The sequence below is a fragment of the Erpetoichthys calabaricus genome, chromosome 8, assembly GCF_900747795.2.
Source record: "Erpetoichthys calabaricus chromosome 8, fErpCal1.3, whole genome shotgun sequence".
Taxonomy (NCBI): Eukaryota; Metazoa; Chordata; class Cladistia; order Polypteriformes; family Polypteridae; genus Erpetoichthys; species Erpetoichthys calabaricus.
Window position 1 is genome coordinate 187,543,605 of NC_041401.2, and position 27,095 is coordinate 187,570,699.

At 42.0% G+C, this 27,095-nt stretch overlaps 1 protein-coding gene across 4 annotated transcripts in view; it reads right to left on the reverse strand.

The window, feature by feature from the left end:
• LOC114656379 (nck-associated protein 5-like) overlaps nucleotides 1-27,095 on the reverse strand; it is a 771,015-nt gene that overhangs the window by 174,959 nt on the left and 568,961 nt on the right. For all 4 annotated transcript variants that reach the window (XM_028807983.2, XM_051930744.1, XM_051930745.1 and 1 more), the window contains one exon: nucleotides 9,347-9,535. In XM_028807983.2, the coding sequence (XP_028663816.2) occupies nucleotides 9,347-9,535 (189 nt within the window). The remainder of the gene's footprint in view (nucleotides 1-9,346; nucleotides 9,536-27,095) is intronic.

Consider the following 27,095-nt stretch of genomic DNA (forward strand, 5'->3'; position numbering starts at 1 on the left):
AGCCACTGCGGCCCACCAGGCCTGGAGTTCGACACCTGTGCTCTAAGAAGACAATGGAAGTAACCTCAGGAAAGGCAATTAAAAGAGAGACCCCTTTCCAGGTAGGTTGGGCATGCAGTGGGTGTCAAAGAGAAGGGGGTCAATACAATACAATACAATTTATTTCATTATAGCCCAAAATCACACAAGGAGTACCACAATGAGCTTTAACAGGCCTTTTGACAGCCCCCCCCCCCCACTAGCCTTGACTCTCTAAGAAGACAATGGAAGAAACCTCAGGAAAGGCAGTTCAAAGAGAGACCCCTTTCTAGGTAGGTTGGGTGTGCAGTGGGTGTCAAAAAAAGGGGGTCAATACAATATAATACAATTTATTTTTGTATAGCCCAAAATCACACAAGGAGTACTGCAATGGGCTTTAACAGGTCCTGCCTTTTGACAAAAAGCCTTGACTCTCTCAGAAGACAAGAAAAAACTCCCCCATTGAAAAAAAATGGAAGAAACCTCGGGAAAGGCAGTTCAAAGAGAGACCCCTTTGCAGGTAGGTTGGGCGTGCAGTGGGTGTCAAAGAGAAGGGGGTCAATAGATAGATAGATAGATAGATAGATAGATAGATAGATAGATAGATAGATAGATAGATAGATAGATAGATAGATAGATAGATAGATAGATAGATAGATAGATAGATAGATAGATAGATAGATATGCTAATGCTAGTCATATTAATAGCAAGATCACTAGAGTATTGGCTGACTCCTTTATATAAAACTTGACTGGATGGCATTTGATTGATAGATGAATAGACAGAAAGGAAAGGCACTATATATCCAAAAGAAATATAAAATAGGCTGCGGTGGGTTGGCACCCTGCCCGGGATTGTTTCCTGCCTTGTGCCCTGTGTTGGCTGGGATTGGCTCCAGCAGACCCCCGTGACCCTGTGTTCGGATTCAGCGGGTTGGAAAATGGATGGATGGATTTAAAATAGGATGAATTGCACTATAAGATGGATGAATGGCTGGAGAGATAGATATGAAAGGCAATTTACAATACAGCCAATAGATAGATGGACACATAGAGATGAAGTGAATTTATATAACTGAGAGATAAAGGCACTATTTGATAGATAGATAGATAGATAGATAGATAGATAGATAGATAGATAGATAGATAGATAGATAGATAGATAGATAGATAGATAGATAGATAGATAGATAGATAGATAGATAGATAGATAGATAGATAGATCCATCCATCCATTATCCAACCCGCTATATCCCAACTACAGGGTCACGGGGGTCTGCTGGAGCCAATCCCTGCCAACACAGGGTGCAAGACAGGAAACAAACCCCGGGCAGGGTGCCAGCCCACCGCAGGGCACCCACACACCAAGCACACAATTTAGAATTGCCAATGCACCTAACCTGCATGTCTTTGGACTGTGGGAGGAAACCCACACAGACACGGGGAGAACATGCAAACTCCACCCAGGGAGGACCCGGGAAGCGAATCCAGGTCTCCTAACTGCGAGGCAGCAGCGCTACCCACCATGCCGCCTGCAATACAATACAATACAATACAATTTATTTCAGTATAGCCCTAAATCACACAAGGAGTGCCGCAATGAGCTTGAATAGGCCCTGCATTTTGACAGCCCCCCAGCTATGACTCTCTAAGAAGACAATGGAAGAAACCTCGGGAAAGGCAGTTCAAAGAGAGACCCCTTTGCAGGTAGGTTGGGCGTGCAGTGGGTGTCAAAGAGAAGGGGGTCAATACAATCCATCCATCCATTATCCAACCCGCTATATCCTAACTACAGGGTCACAGGGGTCTGCTGGAGCCAATCCCTGCCAACACAGGGCGCAAGGCAGGAAACAAACCCCAGGCAGGGCGCCAGCCCACCGCGGGACACACACACACACCAAGCACACAATTTAGAATTGCCAATGCACCTAACCTGCATGTCTTTGGACTGTGGGAGGAAACCCACGCAGACACGGGGAGAACATGCAAACTCCACCCAGGGAGGACCCGGGTAGTGAACTTAGGTCTCCTAACTGTGAGGCAGCAGCGCTACCCACTGTGCCACCGTGCCGCCCGCAATACAATACAATACAATTTATTTCAGTCCAAAATCACACAAGGAGTGCTGCAATGAGCTTGAATAGGCCCTGCATTTTGACAGCCCCCCAGCTTTGACTCTCTAAGATGACAATGGAAGAAACCTTGGGAAAGGCAGTTCAAAGGGAGACCCCTTTCCAGGTAGGTTGGGTGTGCAGTGGGTGTCAAAAAAAGGGGCTCAATACAAGACAATACACAGAACAGAACACAAGTAATCCTCAATACCATACAAAAGTGCAATAGAAATATTACAAGTGCAGAGCAGAATTCAACAGGAGATGATATCCCATAATACGAGTCCTGGAGACCTCGGCCATCAAGCTGCCTTCCCCCTATTGGCCATTCCACAGCTGAGAGAGTGCTGGGCCAGCCAATCCGATGACAGGACCCTTCTACCCCATGATTCCTGTGATCCTCCATCAGAGTTGACTTTACCTTAGGCAGGCGGGCCATGGCACCAAGTGCCACATTTGAGTATCACTGATGACTTGGATTTTATTGGAAAGACATATTTAATAAGGATCGTGACATGGTGGCAAACAACGTGTTGTGGCAGGTGGTCGGGAGCCCTTACCCGGTCATTCTGGAAGAGTGTACTTCTTCCGGGACCGACAGACAGCAGCCTCCTTGGTCTGCAGTGCAGGGCCACAGGTCATGAGTATAGAAGCTCAACCTTGTTGGGGCACGTGGCCACTACAAAGGGGGCACCTAGGATTTTACAGGGCAATATCCGGGTGTGGTGGAAGTGCTGCCGAAAAAAGCTCATTGGGCACTGGGACTCCCTCTGGGTGCCCTATAAAAGGTGCCAGTCACCACCACTCGACGGCCTGAGTCCGGAGGAAGTGGACAAAGCTCTTGAGGAGGAGTGGAGGCGGAAGGACTGTAAATAAATAAACCGTGTGCTGTGTGGCAAAGTCGCGTCCTGCCCGTCTGTGTCGGGGATAGGGTCGGCCGTACATGTTGTCACACACGTGCGATTAGGAGGAAGATGAATGGGCCAAGTGGAGGTAATTACCCGCCAGGCCAAGGGGTGGCAGGGTGCGCTAAACCTTCATCTCTTGTGTCTGCAGGCCAGATAAGGGAAAACCTGCCTGATTAGACATCAATGACGTCACTTCTGGTTTCCGACGCGCAGACTGATGTCACCTCAGGTTTTCAGGCGCCCAGAACGACGTCACTTCCGGTTCCAACCCGAGATGGCATCACTTTTAAAGCCGCCACCTTTTCACAGTTCAAACAGTTCAGCAGGTGACATCATTGCTATTTTCAGTCCCCCTTTTTTCGCAGCCAGGGTGGCTGCCCCAAACCTTTTTTGTGTGTTGAGTCTTCCACAGTGTATACAGTAGAGGTAATCGCAAGGTACAGTATTTGGTTCTCGCCCTCGTTTCCTTCTCCAAAGACACTGACCTTGACTTTAATTTGGCAGGATTACTTAAAAGTGGGAGGGGCGGGAGGGGTTGGGGGGCAAACTGAGATTTCATTACCTTGTAGGTCATGTTGTCTCAATGTTTCCTGAGGCGCACACCGAACCGCCTGGACCGGCTCTATGGATGCTAAACAGCTGGCCTGTTAAATAGATTTTCATTTCTGCCCTTAGGCGAGCTTTGGGAGAGGCAACTGAAACAATACGCCACATTAGGTGATGAAGTGAAACCCATCAGGCCTGAACTGAGTATTAAAATAGCAAAGCTATATTGATTTGGACACCTAACATTAATCCTCATACGCTAATACATCGCTGACATGTCGTTTACACACACACAACGTTTATATTCTCTCTGTTCAGCTTTTTACTCTGTCTGTAAAAATGATTTATTCTATAGACAGAGATATGTCATGGGCTAAAAAAAAAATATGCAATGTCATTATACCCCTAAGTAGTGCAACATGTGGACCTCCACTCAAAATAAAAGGGGACTGAAAGGGGTGAAGTCCACCAATTCACCTTAATAAAAGGCTATGTGCCTTTTGTCAGTCTGATTGCTAAGCCTCCGTCATTCCAACAGATGGTGCATCAATGCGCTGCATTCGCCATTCCAACGAATGGTGCATCGCAAACAATTACACTGCTTTTACAAATTCCAAATCAAATAGCATGTAAGAGAGTCACGTGCATTGTGTGGTGCACTCCAAATGTGAACTTGGAGGTCTCCGTCAATTACTAAGGCTTTAACACGTTTTAGATGGGTAGCACACCCATTAATAGGAGAAGTGTCTGTATGGCTGTCTGTGAGTCCACTCAGATCCTAGGTCTCTGTTATTCCAACAGATGACGCATTACAAACATTAACACTGCTTTTACGGCTCCAACACCAGATGGCATAAAACACAGATGCATGCCATTGCCTGGTGCGCTGCAAATGTTAACAATGAAGTCTACATTGGATACTTAAACTTCAAACCGCCTTAGATGGGTAGCACAGCTAGTTAAAGGATACGCGTCTGTGTGTCTGTCCAGTTGCTATGGCTCTATCATTCCAATAGATGGTGCATCACAAACATATGCAGTAATAACATGGCTTGCATTTATCATTCTGCAAATATTAACTCTGCTTTTGCGAATCCCATCCCAAATGGCATATAACAGAGACATATGCATTGCATGGTGCACTACAAATGTTAACGCTGAGGTCTGTGTTGATCAAGTAATATTTCAACTCGTCTTAGGCGGGTAGCACAGCTACTAAATGGATAAGTGTCTGTGTGTCCATATGGTTGCTGTGTCTCTGCCATTCCAAAAGATGGCACATCACACACGTTTTTGGTAATATAATGCATTGCAAATGGCATATAACAGATATACACATGCATTGCATGGTGCAATGCAAACATTAACACTAAGGTGTACATTGAATACTTATATTTCAAACCATTTTAGATGGGTAGCACAGCAAGTGAAAGGATAAGTGTCTGTGTTTCTGACTGCATGTCCATCTGGTTGCTTTGCCTCTGTCATTCAAAACGATGACACCTCACAAACATTTTTAACAATAAAATTCATAGCATTTGTCATTCCAACAGATGGTGCATCACAAACATTAACACTGCTTTTGCGAATCTCATACCAAACGTCATATAACAGAGACGTACGCATTGTATGGTGTACTGTAAATGTTAATGCTGAGGTATGTGTTGATTATTTAGTTGGTGCATCACAAACATTAACACTGCTTTGTGAATCCCATACCAATGTGAATTTCCCCTTAGATAGATAGATACTTTATTAATCCCATCTATCTATCTATCTATCTATCTATCTATCTATCTATCTATCTATCTATCTATCTATCTATCTATCTATCTATCTATCTATCTATCTATCTATATAACAGAGACATATGCATTGCATTTGTCATTTCAACAGATGGTGCATCACAAAAACTGTTAGCAATAAAATGCATTGCATCTCTCACTTCAACAAATGGCACCTCACAAACATCAAAACTGTTTTTACAAATCTCTTGTCATTCAAACAGAGGGTGCATTACAAACATTTGTAGTAATAAAATGCATTGTAAATGGCATATAACCAAGACACATGCATTGCATGGTACAATGCAAACATTAACACTAAGGTGTACATCGATTACTCATATTTCAACCCATCTTAGATGGGTAGCACAGCTAGTCAAAGGATAAGTGTCTGTGTGTCCGTATGGTTGGGGTCTCTCTTTGAACTGCCTTTCCCAATGTTTCTTCCATTTTTTTTTCCATACAAGGGTTTTTTTGGGAGTTTTTCCATTGTCTTCTTAGAGAGTCAAGGCTGGTGGGCTATCAAGAGGCAGGGCCTGTTAAAGCCCATTGCGACACTCCTTGTGTGATTTTTGGCTATACAAAAATAAATTGTATTGTAGTGTTTGAAGCAAATGGTAGGCACCATACCTGGGTGGTGCGCCAATCTATCGTATAGCCCAAACATGAACTCATTTAGACCGGTGGCCAGTTTAGAAAAATAAATAAATACATAAACAAACTAATAAGCTCAACTGCTCAAAAGACAGAAAAATCCAGAAAGTTGCAAGAGTAACAATTCATAGGCTGTAAACCGCGGATCTGTGAGACAGCAGGGCTAACCATTAAGAGTTATTTGATAATAACAGTTTCTTCATTTCAAATGTTCTATTTTATTAGCAAGAGGAATGAAGTGAAAATCTGCTGTGGAGGCACTGTGCGTTAAAAAATATTATGGAGCAGATGCTGAAGTCTCAAGTGGACTGAAGGAATCAACATGCTTTACATGCATCTTTGCACTTTTTCCTCCCTTGTTAATGTAAATGTATCTTGTGAGCACAGGAAGCTTGTAAATGTGGAGGTGATGCGGAGTGATGATTTTTAGTGTCAGATTAACAAATGTATTCATTTGATCACGAATGCTTTCATAAAAATGCACCGTCTGGGGCTGCTCAAGAATGGCTGGTTGCCTGTTTAGGTTCGTTTCTGCTTTTTTCTTTCCTTGTTTGAGTACCCAATACATTGTGCAGCACGCTCAGATTGTGCTTTTTGTCTCGACAGATGGATGCTAATGTTAGCAGAAGTTATCTTAATCACTTAATGTAATAACAGAGAATGTCAAGCTCTCAACAATATGCAGAATTACCGGAATTAAATCAAATTAGGATCCGATGGACATACAGCTAGCTGTGCGGCACTTGCGCAGCAACTCCATGTGAAAAGTCAAGCAAATCTCAAGTGTTTGACACAAATAGGAAAGTCCTGTCTATACACCACCACTCAGACTGCGCCCCCAACTTGCCCTGTATATATATATATACTAGCAACATACCCGCGCTTCGCAGCGGAGAAGTAGTGTGTTAAAGAGGTTATGTAAACATATATATACATATCTACATATACATATATATACATATATATATATACACATACATATACACACATACATATATATATATATATATATGTATATATACACACATATATACAGTGCATCCGGAAAGTATTCACAGCACATCACTTTTTCCACATTTTGTTATGTCACAGCCTTATTCCAAAATGGATTAAATTCATTTTTTTCCTCATAATTCTACACACAACACCCCATAATGACAATGTGAAAAAAGTTTACTTGAGGTTTTTGCAAATTTATTAAAAATAAAAAAATTGAGAAATCCCATGTACATAAGTATTCACAGCCTTTGCCATGAAGCTCCAAATTGAGCTCAGGTGCATCCTGTTTCCCCTGATCATCCTTGAGATGTTTCTGCAGCTTCATTGGAGTCCACCTGTGGTAAATTCAGTTGACTGGACATGATTTGGAAAGGCACACACCTGTCTATAGAAGGTCCCACAGTTGACAGTTCATGTCAGAGCACAAACCAAGCATGAAGTCAAAGGAATTGTCTGTAGACCTCTGAGACAGGATTGTCTCGAGGCACAAATCTGGGGAAGGTTACAGAAAAATTTCTGCTGCTTTGAAGGTCCCAATGAGCACAGTGGCCTCCATCATCCGTAAATGGAAGAAGTTCGAAACCACCAGGACTCTTCCTACAGCTGGCCGGCCATCTAAACTGAGCGATCAGGGGAGAAGGGCCTTAGTCAGGGAGGTGACCAAGAACCCAATGGTCACTCTGTCAGAACTCCAGAGGTCCTCTGTGGAGAGAGGAGAACCTTCCAGAAGGACAACCATCTCTGCAGCAATCCACCAATCAGGCCTGTATGGTAGAGTGGCCAGAAGGAAGCCACTCCTTAGTAAAAGGCACATGGCAGCCCACCTGGAGTTTGCCAAAAGGCACCTGAAGGACTCTCAGACCATGAGAAAGAAAATTCTCTGGTCTGATGAGACAAAGATTGAACTCTTTGGTGTGAATGCCAGGCGTCATGTTTGGAGGAAACCAGGCACCGCTCATCACCAGGCCAATACCATCCCTACAGTGAAGCATGGTGGTGGCAGCATCATGCTGTGGAGATGTTTTTCAGTGGCAGGGACTGGGAGACTAGTCAGGATAAAGGGAAAGATGACTGCAGCAATGTACAGAGACATCCTGGATGAAAACCTGCTCCAGAGCGCTCTTGACCTCAGACTGGGGCGACGGTTCATCTTTCAGCAGGACAACGACCCTAAGCACACAGCCAAGATATCAAAGGAGTGGCTTCAGGACAACTCTGTGAATGTCCTTGAGTGGCCCAGCCAGAGCCCAGACTTGAGTCTGATTGAACATCTCTGGAGAGATCTTAAAATGGCTGTGCACCAACGCTTCCCATCCAACCTGATGGAGCTTGAGAGGTGCTGCAAAGAGGAATGGGCGAAACTGGCCAAGGATAGGTGTGCCAAGCTCGTGGCATCATATTCAACAAGACTTGAGGCTGGAATTGCTGCTAAAGGTGCATCGACAAAGTATTGAGCAAAGGCTGTGAATACTTATGGACATGGGATTTCTCAGTTTTTTTATTTTTAATAAATTTGCAAAAACCTCAAGTAAACTTTTTTCACGTTGTCATTATGGGGTGTTGTGTGTAGAATTCTGGGGAAAGAAATGAATTTAATCCATTTTGGAATAAGGCTGTAACATAACAAAATGTGGAGAAAGTGATGCGCTGGGAATACTTTCTGGATGCACTGTATATATATATATATATATATATATATATATATATATATATATATATATATATATACATATCATGTGGCTGTTTCTTTAAAGAGATTTAAACAAATGATTCTGTGCAACATTTTCTAGAAGGAAAGGGGAGTGTAAATGAGAAAGACCTGTTGATAACTTTTTAAAATTACCACACCAATGCTTTAATAAATGAAAACATGATGATCAAGTGGGCGGCACAGTGGCGCAGTGGGTAGCTCTGCTGCCGCGCAGTTAGGAGACCCGGGTTCGCTTCCCGGGTTCTCCCTGCGTGGAGTTTGCATGTTCTCCCCGTGTCTGCGTGGGTTTCCTCCCACAGTCCAAAGACATGCAGGTTAGGTGGATTGGCGATTTTAAATTGTCCCTAGTGTGTGCTTGGTGTGTGGGTGTGTTTGTGTGTGTCCTGTGGTGGGTTGGCACCCTGCCCGGGATTGGTTCCTGCCTTGTGCCCCGTGTTGGCTGGGATTGGCTCCAGCAGACCCCCGTGACCCTGTGTTCGGATTCAGCGGGTTGGAAAATGGATGGATGGATGGATGATGATCAAGTATGCTCAGTATATAACGTCAAGTTAAAGTTACATTTACTTGGACTTTATGGCACCCGTCCTGCAATGTCAGTGTAAAGTAAACCCCCACCTTTTTGCTGCATGACTTCCCATCATTCCATGTGTAGGATCCACTGGAAAATTCACTGCAAGCGCTGGACAAAGAGAGCTCACTGCTGCTGCAGCTGCTGCGAGGGTACAGCTGGGATGGCACCGTCAGGCTCAGCTGATTGTGACATTTCAGCACAGGGATGGCGGATTTCATACTCTGCTGCACCCCCTGAAGAAAGAGTTAAGAAGAAAAAAAAAAAAAAGTGGTGAGAATGTAGTAACAATTATTCATTCTAATATTAATTATTAATCCAAAGGGTATACAAGGGTCAAAAAATAAGTAGCTGCTATCTTTTCAACAAAACACAAGACTTCTGTTATTTATTTAAAATGTGTTTTTAGCCATCTGTCACTGGGTGAAATAGTATGTCCTCTGGCTAGGCTGGTTTTCTTCCTCTAATATTGATCTTTAATATTTATTTCATTATGGATATGATCTATTTGCTGATTTTCTTAATTTTTTATTATTTTTTCTACCCTAAAGTACATTCTATGTAGTTTCTCTGGGACAGCTGCTGTAATCCAATTTCTGCATAGGATCAATAAAATATCTATCTATCTATCTATCTATCTATCTATCTATCTATCTATCTATCTATCTATTGTGACAGGCGGCCAGGACGCCCCTTCTGTATATGTTCCGGGGGAGCAGCTATGGACATCTCACTACCTCCCCCGGGACACTTGGTGGCAGCTTCCCTGGCTGATGATGGTACCTCAGTTTTCCGCAGGGGTTCCTGGGAGATGGAGTTTTCCACAACCCTTTGGGGAGCTGGGGTGGCCGCCAGGGGTTGCTGCATGGAGCCAGGAACCCACCTGGACATCTCTGCAGCCCCACCTGGAAGTGCAATTAGCCGCAGGTGATCAAGCACCTGGAGCACTTCCGGGTGGGCTATAAAAAGGGCCAGCATCCACCACTCGTGAGCCAGAATCGGGAGGAAGAGGACGAGGTTGCCTGGGAGGAGTGGTGGTGCCAAGGTGGAGAGAAGAAGTATTGTGTGTGATATATTAAGTGCTTGTGGGACTGTGTTGTGGCTGGAGGGATTACGGGGAAGATGTGCCCTCCAGTTGAAGAAAAATAAAGAAACTGTTGGTTTTACACGTGCCTCTGAGTAAGTCTGTGCCGGGTTGGGCGCTATATAGCACCTATATTACACCATCTATCTATCTATCTATCTATCTATCTATCTATCTATCTATCTATCTATCTATCTATCTATCCTTAAATTGATATTTCTCTAGCTGTGCTATCCTGCCTACTATACTAAAACTGCTATCTATCTATCTATCTATCTAGCTATCAAATAGTGCCTTTCATATTATCCCTCCATTTATCTCTAAATTATATAAATGCACTTCATCTTTATTTGTCCATCTATCTATTGGATATATTGTAAATTGCCTTTCATATCTATCTCTCCAGCCATTCATCCATATAGTGCAATTCATCCTATTTTATATCCATCCATCCATTTTCCAAACCGCTGAATCCGAACACAGGGTCACAGGGGTCTGCTGGAGCCAATCCCAGCCAACACAGGGCACAAGGCAGGAATCAATCCCGGGCAGGGTGCCAATCTACCACAGCCTATTTTATATTTCTTTTGGATATATAGTGCCTTTCCTGTCTGTCTATTCATCCATCAATCAAATGCCATCCAGTCAAGTTTTATATAAAGGAGTCAGCCAATACTCTAGTGATCTTGCTATTAATATGACTAGCATTAGCATATCTATCTATCTATCTATCTATCTATAGATAGAGGATGCCTAGAGGATGGAAGGACCAGGAGAGGGACAATAACTCCCTCAGTACATGAGGTTTGCATTGTTTGACACTGGATTGGAGCTTAGAAGTTCAACCCTGTTGGGGCCCATGGCCACCACCAGGGGGCGCCCAGATGATTATGGGACCATGGACTGCAGCACTTCCACCACACCAGGAAGTGCTGCAGGAAGGTCATCACAGAGCACCTCGAGCACATCCGGGTGAACTTTAAAAGGGCGTGTCTCACTCCATTCCAGGAGCCAGAGTCGGGAGGCAGAGGATGGAGCTTATGAGAGAGGAGTGAAGGCGGCAGTAGAAGAATAGAGGAAAGAAGAATAAGGAAAAGAAAGAGAGGACTGTGAGCAAGATTGTTGCTCGTTTGGGCACTGTGTGTTGTGCGGAACACTGTAAAAAATAAAAGTGTATGCTTTTGGACATTGGGTGTCCTGTGTGTCTGTAGTCAGGCTGATCTTACACACTATCTATCTATCTATCTATCTATCTATCTATCTATCTATCTATCTATCTATCTATCTATCTATTATATAGTGCCTTTCATATCTATCTATTATATAGTGCCTTTCATATCTATCTATCTATCTATCTATCTATTATATAGTGCCTTTCATATCTATCTATCTATCTATCTATTATATAGTGCCTTTCATATCTATCTATCTATCTATTATATAGTGCCTTTCATATCTATCTATCTATCTATCTATTATATAGTGTCTTTCATATCTATCTATCTATCTATCTATCTATCTATCTATCTATCTCTCTCTCTCTCTGTCTGTCTGTCTGTCTGTCTGATAAAGTGGCTTTCACTTGTTGCCTATCCCCCTATTTCTTGTTTATTTTAATTAAGTTAAATAACGCAGACTGTCTAATACACTTTATGCCTCCTACTGTCTATACCTGCTCTCATCACTCCAGCTTTATCCTACGGAGGTTTCTGGGATGTGTGTTTATACCTTAACAGCCAATTGCCACTCACCATAACTTACATTAAACATTTTGGCTGCATGTCTGTTGTTTTAAAAGTTAAATCTTTTCTAGCGTTTTTCTAACTGCAGCATACACCATTTGTGCCACATAATGAGGAATGAGCTGCTGGTTCAGCAAAGTATGGATTGGATATTTTGTTGATTTTATTTGGAAAATTATTTCTAGAAATGCAAGTGTGAGATGGAATCCAATATATATATCTTTATTTAAAGAAGCAGAAATCTTAAAGAAAGTTGAAAGTGATTCTAAATGCAAACCTTAAAGTAACCACTGTGTATATTACGAAGGCATTGCCATTGTTGCCAGTTGCTGTTAAACACTTTGTAAATTATGCGTATCCAGTGCACTGCGCATGCTAACCATTATTTTTTGTTACGCTTATTTAGCACTAACCATTTTCCACTAACTGCATTTTATATACTGTATATATATTTTTTTCCCCTGTATATTTTGACACGGCCCATCATTCAGCATTTCTAACAAACTACCAAACCTGTATGACTGCGTCTTTATCGTAACGTACGCGTGTTCACATCACGTTTCGTCACTATAAGTGTATTAATCGTTAGTTTAAAAACAGACTCTCCTAGACAAGGTCAGAGCTGCAGTATATCTGCAAAAATGTGCAATCTGACAACTGCATTATGGTTAAAATGTATAAATCAGATGCAGCTTCATAGCCGAGACAAGTTAAATTAATTTGGAAGCTCTGGAGGCTGAGCGTGGAGAACAAAGCCTTGCATCGTAGCCTAATTTTGGTTTCCTATCTCCTTTCACTCTTTCTGTGTGAAACTCTGATAAACCACAATCCATCTTTATGTCAGCTGAAGACAGCGGAGTCTTTCTGCCTCTTCAGTTTATTGACATGTTAGGTTTGCCTTCAGTACTCTGATAGTTGCCAGCATTCCACAAAAGTGATTTGGGCTGACGGTGACTAAAGGCTGGCTGCAAGCGAAAGCTTCAACGGAGACACGATCAGATTTCTCAGTAACACTTTGCATTGTACGCGTTATTGTTTTATTTCACATAAGCCTGCCTGGGACCGCAATACTTGTGTCAAGTGCGACTCAGTGTTTTATGTTAAGAGGCCCGCATTAAAGCTTACAAGTCATCAATTCAAAGCGTCTGTGGCAAACAAGTCAGTGCCATCTCTGTTACTGAAGGGCAGCGTTCGCCGACGTTCAGAGGTATTTATTGTGTCCCGTATTAGTTTAGCAGATGTTTGCCCCAAAGCCAAACAAATAATTACACTAAATATCACTTCTGCCTTTTTCAAGTCAGCAGCTAAATAAGATCTCCCATTCTCTGAATTTCCTAAACTGCAGACTGGGCAACATTAGGCCTGTAATGTAATAGCAATTTAAAAAAAAAAAAAAGGGGTGGCAGCTCAGCTGACTGAATCCACGGCACCACACGCAGACGGAGAGCTTGAAGTTAAGACGGCCTGAACGTTTGGGTTAACACTACACGTCTGCAACGGCATTTTATTGTGTTTGGATTTTCATGACATTTTCTGATAAATCGTTAACATCGTTAGTTATATGTAACAAGAACAGGCTAGTAACGGCTGCTTCTTCTTCTTTCGGCTGCTCCCGTTAGGGGTTGCCACAGTGGATCATCTTCTTCCATTTCTTTCTGTCCTCGTCATCTTGTTCTGTCACACCCATCACCTGCATGTCCTCGGTCACCACATCCATAAACCTTCTCTTAGGCCTTCCTCTTGTCCTCTTCCCTTGCAGCTCTACCCTTATCACCCTTCTCTCAATATACCCAACATCTCTCCTCTGCTCATGTCCAAACCAATGCAATCTCGCCTCTTTGACTTTGTCTAACAACTGTCCAACTTGAGCTGACCCTCTAATGTCCTCATTTCTAATCCTGTCCATCCTTGTCACACTCAATGCAAATCTTAACATCTTTAACTCTGCCACCTCCAGCTCTGTCTCCTGTGCCACCGTCTCCAACCCATATAACACAGCTGGTCTCATTACCGTCCTGTAGACCTTCCCTGTCACTCTCGCTGATATCCGTCTGTCACAAATCACTCCTGACACTCTTCTCCACCCATTCCACCCTGCCTGCACTCTCTTTTTCACTTCTCTTCCACACTCCCCTGTTACTCTGTACTGTTGATTCCAAGTATTTAAACTCATCCACCTTCACCAGCTCTACTCCTTGCATGCTCACCATTCCACTGACCTCCCTCTCATTCACACACATGTATTCTGTCTTGGTGGTCCTACTGACCTTCATTCCTCTCCTCTCTAGAGCAGATCTCCACCTCTCCAGGGTCTCCTCAACCTGCTCCCTACTATCGCTACAGATCACAATGTCATCAGCAGACATCACAGTCCACGGGGACTCCTGTCTAATCTCGTCTGTCAACATGTCCATCACCACTGGAAATAAGAAAGGGCTCAGAGCCGATCCCTGATGTCATCCCACCTCCGTCACTCCTACCGCAGACCTCACCACAGTCACACTTCCCTCCTACATATCCTGTACAACTCTTACGTACTTCTCTGCCACTCCCGATTTCCTCATCCAATACCACAGCTCCTCTCAAGGCACCCTGTCATTTGCTTTCTCCAGGTCCACAAAGACGCAATGCAACTCCTTCTGGCCTTCTCTAAACTTCTCCATCAACACCCTCAGATCAAACATTGCATCTGTGGTGCTCTTTCTTGGCATGAAACCACACTGCTGCTCACTAATCATCACCTCACTTCTTAACCGAGCTTCCACTGCTCTTTCCCATAACTTCATGCTATGGCTCATCAATTTTATCTCCCTGTAGTTAATACAGTCCTGCACATCCCTCTTATTCTTAAATATCGGCACCAGCACACTTCATCTCCACTCCTCAGGCATCCTCTCACTTTCCAAGATTCAAATTTAAAAACAATTAGATAAAATTATATCTGTATAAATCACCTGTAGCTCACAAACCGTTTGATCTGAAATTGGGTACACATATACTACGTGACGTCTACTATCTGCTTTCGGGGTGATGATTGACCTCCAAGGTTATTCCTCTTTTTATTTTATTGTAGAATCAACTCACGGCAGCGGCCAGCATGCCTCCCATCCCGTTCTCATTCCCTACCACCTTCGCCGTCACTTCCCCTACCTCTTCATATCTTAAATCATTCTTAAGGCAGATTGAAGACTTAAGTGTCAGCTTAAGTGTAAAGTTAAGGAAAACGTACTAAGTAATTGCAACACAAACACCGACTTAATAAGTTTTAACACGAAAAGATGCCGACGGAAGAAGAGAAGAAGCGGGCTGTTAGGGTGGAGAAAAGAAGAGCTGCTCAAGAACAGCAAGGGCGCCAACCTCTGAGCAAACAAATGATAAACGTACAGAGAAAGAGGATGAAGACTATGACGCTCAAGTCTAGTGGATTTGTGCAGTGCGCCATTACTGGTATATATATATATATATATTGTGATAAAGGTGCTATATAGCACCCGACCCGGCACAGACTCACTCAGAGGCAGGTGTAAAAACACACAAGACTTTTATTTTCTTCAGCTGGAGGGCACGTCTTCCCTGTGATCCTCCCAGCCACAACACAGTCCCAAAAGCACTTAATATAAATCACAATCCTCTCCACCTTGACACCACCACTCCTCCCAAGCAACCTCGTCCTCTTCCTCCCGATTCTGGCTGCCGAGTAGTGGTTGCTGGTTCCCTTTTATCAGGCACCCGGAAGTGCTCCAGGTGGTTGATTGCTGACATCCGGCTGCACTTCCGGGTAAAGCGAAACCAGTGCCCAAAAGGGGCCAGCCGCTCCTGTTGCAGCACCCCCTGGCGGTGCCTGTGGAACCCCACAGAGCTGCACAGAACTCCAACCCTCATTGAAGCCCTGGGGGATATCTGAGGCACTGCTGCAACCCAGGGAGGGTGCCATCTAGCGTCCAGGGGAAGATACTGGGCTTCGCACCCTCGTCCCTCTGGCAGCTGTGGTGAAGGGGCATCCCGACAAGGCATGGGCCCCGGCCATCTGTCACAATATATCTACAGTAGAGTCTCACTTATCCAACTTTCGGTTATCCAACATTCCGTATTATCCACCGCAAAAAAAAAAATATGCATCAATCGGCAACAAGAACTGCAAGTTGCGAGTGTGAGCGTAGTCTTTTTTTGTTGCTAAGTTCATTTTTTCAGTTAAATTTTTATGTTGTTTTGTTGTAAAACATGATTACAGTGAATTATGTGGCTGGCCCTTTCTGGCGTGCGTGTCTCTCTCTCGTGCGTGCATGTGTGTCTCTCATGTATGTGTGTGCGTGCGTCTCTCTCACGCGCGCATGCGTGCGCGTGTGTCTCTCTCGCGTGTATGCGTCTTTCGCGTGTGTGTGTCTCTCTTTCTCGCGTGCGTGTGTCTCTGTCTGTTGCGCGTGCGTGTGTCTGTCTGTGTCTCTCTCTAACAATGCACAGGGAGAAACTGAACACGTGCGGAAATCATCAGCGCGCACAAACCGAAAGGGAAACTGGCTTGTTCTTATACCGAGTGTGTGGTCGTGCACAGAGGCAAAAGTTTGGTGAACTTTTTAGTCATAACCCGATTTGTACGTGTTCAGAGATGTTCGTGAACTGAGGTTCCACTGTATTAGGCTCGTAATGTGTAAAATTATAACATAGTTTGACGTTTCATAGGCTTTTTCTTAACACCTCCCATTATCCGACATTTTCACTTATCTGCCGGCCCGTTTATGTCGGATAAGCGAGACTCTACTGTATGTGTAAATATATTTATATATATTGTGACAGATAGGGGGCGCTATCGCTACCTTGAACCCTCTGATCAGATGCCAGACACCAGATTAAAGTCCAATTATTATTTTTATTAGGACAATAATGTGCACCAAGCACCCTCCACTCCACAATGCTCATAAATATAAAAAAATACACAATCAATAATCAATCCTCCACTCCCAGACGCGTTGCCACCCTTCCTCCCGACTCAGCTCGTCCGTCTGGGATTTCCCAGAGTCCTTTGTAGTCCATGACCCGGAAGGGCTTCTGAGCCCTCAGTCCATGTGATTATCCAGCACTTCCGGGTCAGGGAAAAACTCCTCTTCTTCAACCCGGAAGTACGTCATTTCCTCTGTCCATGTGACTGGGACGTACTGTAATGAAAATACAAGTCTCTGGGCCTCCCTGCAGCGTCCCCTGGTGGCCCCGACGTTATCCAGCAGGGCTGTACAGGAAAACTCTCAATGTCCATGATGCCCTGCTGGAATTCGGGGCACCTCCATGCTGTAGGAAAGGCTCCATCTTGCGGCCTGGGGGTATTGGCCAGAATGAATGGCCGGCCATATATCACAATATATATATATATATATATATATATATATATATATATATATATATATATATATATATATATTGTCACAGGAGGCTGGGGGGCATACCCAGCCAGGACGCCTTGAAGGACCGAGGAGGTGGCGTATTCGTCCTCCAGGCCACAAGGGGACAACCGCCCTGGTTCGGGAGAGGACCACAGGAGAGGAGCAAGGAGGCTCATGCCCGTTGGGGTCTGTGGCCACCGCTAGGGGGTGCCCCGAGCCTTATGGAACCCGGGAAACATTCACTTCCGCCACATCCAGGAAGATGGAGGAAGATCCTTCCAGGGACTACAGGAGTGCTTAAGGGTGCAAGAGCAGCACTTCCGCCACACCTGGAAGTGCTGCTAGAAGGACGTCATCAGTCACCTGGAGCACATCTGCGCCACTATAAAAGGGGCCGCCTCCCTACAATCAGGGAACTAGAGTGGGGAGTGGGAGCAGGACGAGGCTCCCGTGGAGAGAGGAAAGGCAGCCCACGGACATTTAAAGAGAGGCCTGTGTTAAGGGTTGTTAGTGCTGGGAGTACAGTGTGCTGTGCGGGACTGTGTGTATTGGTGCTTGGAGGAAATAAACGTGTGCATTTTGATAAAGATGTGGTGTCAGTCTGGTGGTGTCCGGGGACGTCTCACAATATACAGTTAGGTCCATAAATATTTGGACAGAGACAACTTTTTTCTAATTTTGGTTCAGTACATTACCACAATGAATTTTAAATGAAACAACTCCGATGCAGTTGAAGTGCAGACTTTCAGCTTTAATTCAGTGGGGTGAACAAAACGATTGCATAAAAATGGGAGGCAACTAAAGCATTTGTTGAACACAATCCCTTCATTTCAGGGGCTCAAAAGTAATTGGACAATTGACTCAAAGTCTATTTCATGGGCAGGTGTGGTCAAGTCCGTCGTTATGTCATTATCAATTAAGCAGATAAAAGGCCTGGAGTTGATTTGAGGTGTGGTGCTTGCATGTGGAAGATTTTGAGGTGAACAGACAACATGCGGCCAAAGGAGCTCTCCATGCAGGTGAAAGAAGCCATCCTTAAGCTGCGGAAACAGAAAAAAAAACCCATCCGAGAAATTTAGGTGTATTTTTGAAAACTTCAAGCAGTCTTCTATGTGTCTCTCACTAAGGAGAGGCTTCTGTCTGCACACTCTGTCATAAAGCCCAAATCAGTGGAGTGTTGCAGTGATGGTGGTCCTTCTGAAAGCTTCTCCCATTTCCAGACCAGTGGCTTCTGGGTAACCACTCTCACCAAGCTCCTTGACTTCAGTTTGACCAGGTGGCAAGTTCTAGGAAGAGTCGTTCCTTGAACCTCACAGCTTGATTTTTGCTCAGCTCTTCTATAGTCTTTCTGAATCAGTCCAGTCCATTGAGTTGATGACAGGTGGACTCTAAACCAGCTGTAGAAACATCTCAATGACGCTCGATAGAATGGGATGCACTCGAGAACGATTTCAGGGGTCTGAATTCTTGTGCCAATGTGAGTTTTTGATTTTTAATACATTTTCAAAAATGTCTAAAAGCCTGCTTTTGCTTTGCCATTCTGGAGTAGTGAGTGTGGCTTGATGAGGGAAAGAAAATCAATTAAAATGATTTTAGCACAAGACTGCAATATAACAAAGGGTCCGAATACTTTCTGAAGTCACTGTATACAGTACACTGTACAGATCTCCAAAACTCGGGAAAGGGAAGAGCAGCAAAATCAGAAAAATAAAGCATGTGATGCATGAAGGGAAAATTTGATCTTAAGAGATTTGAACTGACGGCAGATATTAGCCACTGCCAATCAGGTGGTCATGGAATATTCTTGCCTAATTGTACTGCATGCTCACATCTTCCTACATTTAAAAGGAGATGACGGGGAGAATTTTGTCTTCATCTAAAATATCATCAGCAGGATGTAATGTTTTTGAGATCTAAGGGATGGAATTTTCTGTGGTTTTGGCTGTTTCACTTATTTATAGACTAGCTGTGCTACCCATCTAAGACAAGTTGAAATCTAAGTATCTAACGTAGACCTCAGCGTTAACATTGGCAGTGCACCTTGCAATCCATATGTCTCGGTAATATGCCATTTGATATGAGAGTCTTAAAATCAGTGTTAATGTTTATGATGCACCATCTGTTGGAATGACAAATTCAATGCATAGGTCTGTGGTATATGTCATTTGATATGGGATTTGTAAAAGCAGTGTTAACATTCATAATGTACCCTCTGTTGGAATGACAAATGCAATGCATGGGTCTCTGGTATATGTCATTTGGTATGGGATTAGTAAAAACAGTGTTAATGTTTATGATGTACCATCTATTGGAATGACAAATGCAATGCATTTCATTTGATATGGGATTTGTGAAAGCAGTGTTAACATTTATAATGTACCATCTTTTGGAATGACAAATGCAATACATACAGTAGGTCTGGTATATGTCATTTGATATGTGATTTGTAAAAGCAGTGTTAACATTTATAATGTACCATCTGTTGGAATGACAAATGCAATGCATGGGTCTCTGGTATATGTCATTTGATATGGGATTAGTAAAAACAGTGTTAATGTTTATGATGTACCATCTGTTGGAATGACAAATGCAATACATAGGGCTGGTATATGTCATTTGATATAGGATTTGTAAAAGAAGTGTTAACATTTATAATTTACCATCTGTTGGAATGACAAATGCAATGCATGGGTCTCTGGTACATGTCATTTGGTATGGGATTTGTAAAAACAGTGTTAATGTTTATGATGTACCATCTGTTGGAATGACAAATGCAATGCATGTCATTTGATATGGGATTTGTAAAAGCAGTGTTAACATTTATAATATACCATCTTTTGGAATGACAAATACAATACATAGGTCTCTGGTATATTTCATTTGATATGAGATTTGTAAAAGCAGTGTTGACATTTATGATGTACCATCTGTTGGAATGACAATTGCAATGCATGGGTCTCTAATATATGTCAGTTGGTATGGGATTCGTAAAAGCAGTGTTAAAGTTTGTGACGAACCACCTGTTGAAATGATAAATGCAATGCAGTTCATTACTAAAAATGTGATGTACCATCTTTTGCAATGTCAGAGACACAGCAACTGAATGGACACACAGATAAACACAGAGACACTTAACCTTTTACTAGCCCGTGCTACACATCTAAAATGAGCGGAAATCTAAGTAATCAATATAGACCTCAGCATAAACGTTTGCACTACAACATGCAGTGACTGTGTCCCTGTTATTTGCCATTTGGTACAGGATTTGTAAAAGCTGTGTTAGAATGACAAATGCAATGCATTTTATTACAACAAATGCTTGTGATGTCCCATCAACTTTAATGACAGAGATACAGCAACTGGATGGACACACAGACACTTATCCTTAAACTAGTTAAGACATGTTGAAATCAAAGTAATCAACATAGACCGCAGTGTTTGCTGTGAATCATATAATGCATATGTTTCTGTTATATGAAAATCGGTATAATAATAATTAATAATTATTTACATTTATATAGTGCTTTTCTCACTACTCAAAAACATATGGGATTCACAAAAGCAGTGTTAATGTTTGTGATGCGCCACGTGTTGAAATGACAAATGCAATGCATTTTATTACTTCAAATGTTTGTGACACGCCATCTGTTGGAATGACAGAGGCATAGCAACTGGACAGACACACAGACAGACACACAATGACATGTATCCCTGTGTTAGCTGGGCTACTCATCTGAGATGGTTTGAAATCCAAGTAATCAATGTAGAGCTCAGTGTTAACATTTCCAACGCACCATGCAATGCATGTGCTCCTGTTATATGACATTTGGTATGGGATTCGTAAAAGCAGTGTTAATGTTTGTAACATGTCATCTGCTGGAATGAAAAATGCAATTAATTTTATTACTAAAAATGTTTGTGATGTTCCATCTGTTGGAATGACAGAGAAACAGCTACCAGATGGGCACACAGACAGACACGCAGACACTTATTCTTAATAACTAATGCTAACTAATGTTGTCTTATTTTAATTTCTTATTTTGTCTTTTATTTTTCTTTTCTTCATTATGTAAAGCACTTTGAGCTACTTTTTGTATGAAAATGTGCTATATAAATAAATGTTGATGTTGTTGTTGCTATCCTTTTACTAGCTGTGCTACCAACTCTAAAATGGGTTGAAATCTAAGTAATCAACACAGACATCAGCTTTAATGTTTGCAGTGCACCTTGCAATGAATTCATCTGTTAGATGACATTTGGTATGGGATTTGCAAAAGCAGGGTTAATGTTTGTGATGCACCATCTGTTGGAATGACGGAGACTTGGCAAACCAGATGGACACACAGACACTTAATGCTTCTATTAGGAATGAGTGGAGCCTGGAAATTCTGATGAACTTAAAATGTACTTCCTGTCATAAAGCTGTGAGGTTGGGGGCCAAAAGTTTTGTCGGCACATATTACATGCTTTATATATGTATGTGTGTGTATATATGGATATTTTATACATATATATACACACACAAAAAAGCATATGCACAGCACGCACACACACACAGTGCCCATAAAATAGTCTTCACCCCCTTGGAGGTTTGTTACTTTTTATTGTTATAAGAGATTGAATCCCAGTGGGTTTAATTTGCCATTTTAGACACTGAACAACAGAAAAAGATTCCTTAGGGTCAAAGTGAAAACTGGTCTTTGCAAGCTTTAATTGGCTTATTAAAAATACTTTCTTCATTAATCAAAGTCATTATCTTTCACTTATTAAGTCTGTCACTTCTCTTTATCTTTAAAATTAATATAAAACTAGCCGACGCCCGCCGTAGCATACGGCGATGTAATAACAACCCCAAAAAGATGTTGCTGTAGAATATCTCTAAGTAATTCCTGCAGCTTAATCCAAAAAGACTCGTACTACAATATCAGGTCTGTGCTCCGCTCTTTGGGTATCCGACACTGCATGTAGAATTTCCGGCCAAGCAGGATTACGTGTGAAAGTGATAAATAAATGAGGCTTTCCGAATTTACGTACCATGGCCATGGCATCCTGATAGCTTTGTTGCATGTATCTTGGACTTCCTGAAAATGTGGACGGTAATATGATCATTTTGCATTTCAGCTTTTGCTTGCAGTGCGTCTGACAGTTCCACGCGCAGATCTTGTAGATGTAATCTTAGATAGTTGAGACGCCCGTCCTCTGTTTTCACATAAGCATCTACGACATACTGTTGGAATAGTTTGCCGCTTGAGTGCAAAATACTAAACGTATTCCTCATTGCTAATCTGTACTCATAAAATTGGCATTGAGTAAGCCTTATTCGCTTGGCGCTTCTTTTATCGAGAACATGTTGTAAATCTTTGTGCCAGCCAATGTCTCCGTAAGGGAATAAATGTGGGTAAACCATAGGATTGCAATTCATATTGAGTGTGGAAATCTGTTTACAGGAGTTGCCTCATAACTCAGATGACACCACTTCCGGTCCCCAAGGACATCACTTCTGGTAACCCACCCGCCAGAAGATGCCACCTCTCGTCACGACCCAGATGACATCACTTCCGGTCCCCAAAAACAACACTTCCAGTCATAATTCAGATGACACCACTTCCGGACCCCAAGGACCTCAACCACCCTCCGATGTCAGTTCCGGTCCCCTGCAAAGACGGCACTTCCGGTCACGACCCAGATGACGTCACTTCCAGTCCCCAAAGATGCCACTTCCAGTCATAACTCAGATGACACCACTTCCGGTCCCCAAGGATATCACTTCTGGTAATCCGAGAAGACGCCACTTATCGTCACGACCCAGATGACATCACTTCCGGTCCCCAAAGACGACACTTCCAGTCATAACTCAGATGACACCACTTCTGGACCCCAAGGACCTCAACCACCCTCCGATGTCAGTTCCGGTCCCCTGCAAAGACGCCACTTCCGGTCACGACCCAGATGACGTCACTTCCAGTCCCCAAAGATGCCACTTCCAGTCATAACTCAGATGACACCACTTCCGGACCCCAAGGACATCATTTCTGGTAATCCGAGAAGACGCCACTTATCGTCATGACCCAGATGACATCACTTCCAGTCATAACTCAGATGACACCACTTCCGATCCCCAAGGACATCACTTCCGCCTCCCCCAAACCGAAGACACCACTTTCGGTCACGATCCAGATGACATCACTTCTGGTCCCCAAAGACACCACTTCTGGTTATGACCCAGATGACGCCACTACCGGTCCCCAGAGACACCAATACCGGTTCCGCTCGCGATCACCTTACTCCCTCTTCCTTACAGAATCCCACCCAGGGATTCCGAAAGTGTGTGTCTTCAGTTTGGGGGAGGCGGAAGTGATGTCCTTGGGGACCGGAATTGATGTCATCTGGGTCGTGACCAGAAGAGGAGTCTTCGGGTGGGGACCAGAAGTGATGTCTTTGGGGACCGAAGTAGTTGGACTCCATTTTGTACTTAACTGTACCACCAATTTAACGCTTTGTAGCCGGGGGGGTTAGGGGGGCGTCTGCCCCAAACGTTTTTGTGCATGTAAACACACCGACTCTTAGCTGTTCTCTTTATATGACAGACACATGTGAAGGCCTATATTATATTATATATACAAAAAGAAAAATCCTTTTGATGATCCAAGAAGTTAATTCATCTTCTGAATATTGAAAGCCATTTTTCAACATAAAATGCATCTCCTGCCCCAGCGTAAATAACAGTCTAACTTAAAAAAAGGTATGCCGTACTGAACATTATTCATCATGCGTGCTAATAAATAAAAATGTATTAAATTTTTAAAAAATAAATAAATGGCTTACTGTCTAAATGCTAATGGAAATGGATAAATAAGTAATACAACTGGAGGGCTGCAGTGGCTGAGGATTCTTCTTCCGGCCAGTCTGACAACGGGATGATAGATTACGGTTGTCAATAGACGCGTTGTTTAACTGCTCTCGTTCTTTAGAGCTTTAGCGTTTGGTTTTGGTCGTCTAAATAATAATCACACAAATTTGTGTTGTTTTTCGGGTCACTGCCCTCCTTTATTTGCTTCAGTTGGAGTCTGCTAACGGCTTTCTGAAAAGGCTTCAGCTGTTTAAGGCAGCAGACCACAGTGTGATGCATGGGGACTGACGTGGCCAGCCACAAAAAGTAACCAGCCATCTCTCCAAAAGTGGGACGAACAGATAAATAATCTGCCCAGAGTTGAACAAAGATAAAGTCCTGGGATTTCAAGAGGAATTCATATCTGTAATAATGGGGGCGGCAGTAGCAAAATTCACCCTAAAAGGAATCAATGAAGAGGAGAATTAAGGCTGACGTATACATCTGCCATTTGATCAGCGCCATAGTCCACAAAGCTTATGGTGTAGTTACGCCGCACCCACCACAGAATGAAACAGCTCGGGGTCCCAGTTGGCACACCCCCACCAGGCAGACACCTTTTTCTGCCTTGCGCCCTGTGTTGGCTGGGATTGACTCCAGCAGACCCCCATGACCCTGTAAGTTAGGATATAGAAGGTTGGATAATGGATGGATGGATATATAAATACATATACAGTACAGTATATATATATACATCCATCCATTATATATATATATATATATATATATACACATATACAGTCGACCCTTGATATACGACCGGCCTAACATGCGAACAACTTGCTTTACGACCAAAATTTTTGTTTTGAATTACGACCAACATCTTGCATTACGACCCGAATGCGGTCACGTGTATCCGCTTGTGCGACTGTAAACAAACAGCCGAGAGCGTTCGTAAGCGTCAGTCGGAGCCCAGATACATGTGTTTGTGGATCCTAATTTCGGTCAGTGCAGTGATTTATATAATTTATTTTGATAATTGCTAAGCAAGGAAGAGAAGGTAACGAAGGTAAAGAAAGCAATCACAATCGAAACGAAGAAGGAAATTGTGTGGAAATATGAGAGTGGTGTTCGTGTGACGGATCTCGCTAATATGTACAGCATGTTGAAATCCACCATCTCGACAATTTTACAAAGAAAAGATTTGTATAAGGAGGCTCCTTCCAAACAATAACCACCTTCCATTTCATTCTCCTCCTCCTCCTTTTCTGCAGCCCAAAGATGTCAAATTAAATGGTGAGTACAGTATGAAATTGTTGTTTCTGGTAGGCTAGGCACTTTTTATAACTTTTTGGTTAGTACATTAGAAAAATTATTGGTGTTTTGGTAAATTATGCACATTATACAACCCTTTTTTATTATGAAAAGGTTAAGTAAGTGTTGCTGTGGGAGGTTCGGAACGCATTATGGGTATTTCCATTATTTCTTATGGGAAAAATAGTCTTGAGTTACAACCAACTTGAGTTACAACCAGCCCTCGCAAACGAATTGAGTTCATAAGTCAAGGGTCCACTGTATGTGTATACACACACACATATATATACTGTATATACACACACACATATATATATATACTGTATATACACACACACACATATATATATACTGTATATACACACACACATTATATATACTGTATATACACACACACATATATATATATACTGTATATACTGTATATACACACACACACACATATATATATACTGTATATACACACACATTATATATAAATATATATACTGTATATACACACACATATATATATATATATATACTGTATACACACACACACACATATATATATATAAATATATATACTGTATATACACACACACATATATATACTGTATATACACACACACACATATATATATATACTGTATATACACACACACATTATATATAAATATATATACTGTATATACACACACACATATATATATATATACTGTATACACACACACACATACATATATATATAAATATATATACTGTATATACACACACACACATATATATAAATATATATACTGTATACACACACACACACATATATATATACTGTATATACACACACACATTATATATACTGTATACACACACACATATATATATACTGTATATACTGTATATACACACACACACATATATATATACTGTATATACACACACACACACATATATATACTGTATATACACACACATTATATATAAATATATATACTGTATATACACACACACATATATATATATACTGTATACACACACACACATATATATAAATATATATACTGTATATACACACACACACATATATATACTGTATATACACACACACACATATATATATACTGTATATACACACACACATTATATATAAATATATATACTGTATATACACACACACACATATATATATATATACTGTATACACACACACACATACATATATATATAAATATATATACTGTATATACACACACACACACATATATATAAATATATATACTGTATATACACACACATATATATGAAATATACTGTATATACACACACACATATATATATACTGTATATATACACACACATATATATATATATACTGTATACACACACACACACACACATATATATATATATATATAAATAGATATACTGTATATACACACACACATATATATATATATAAATAGATATACTGTA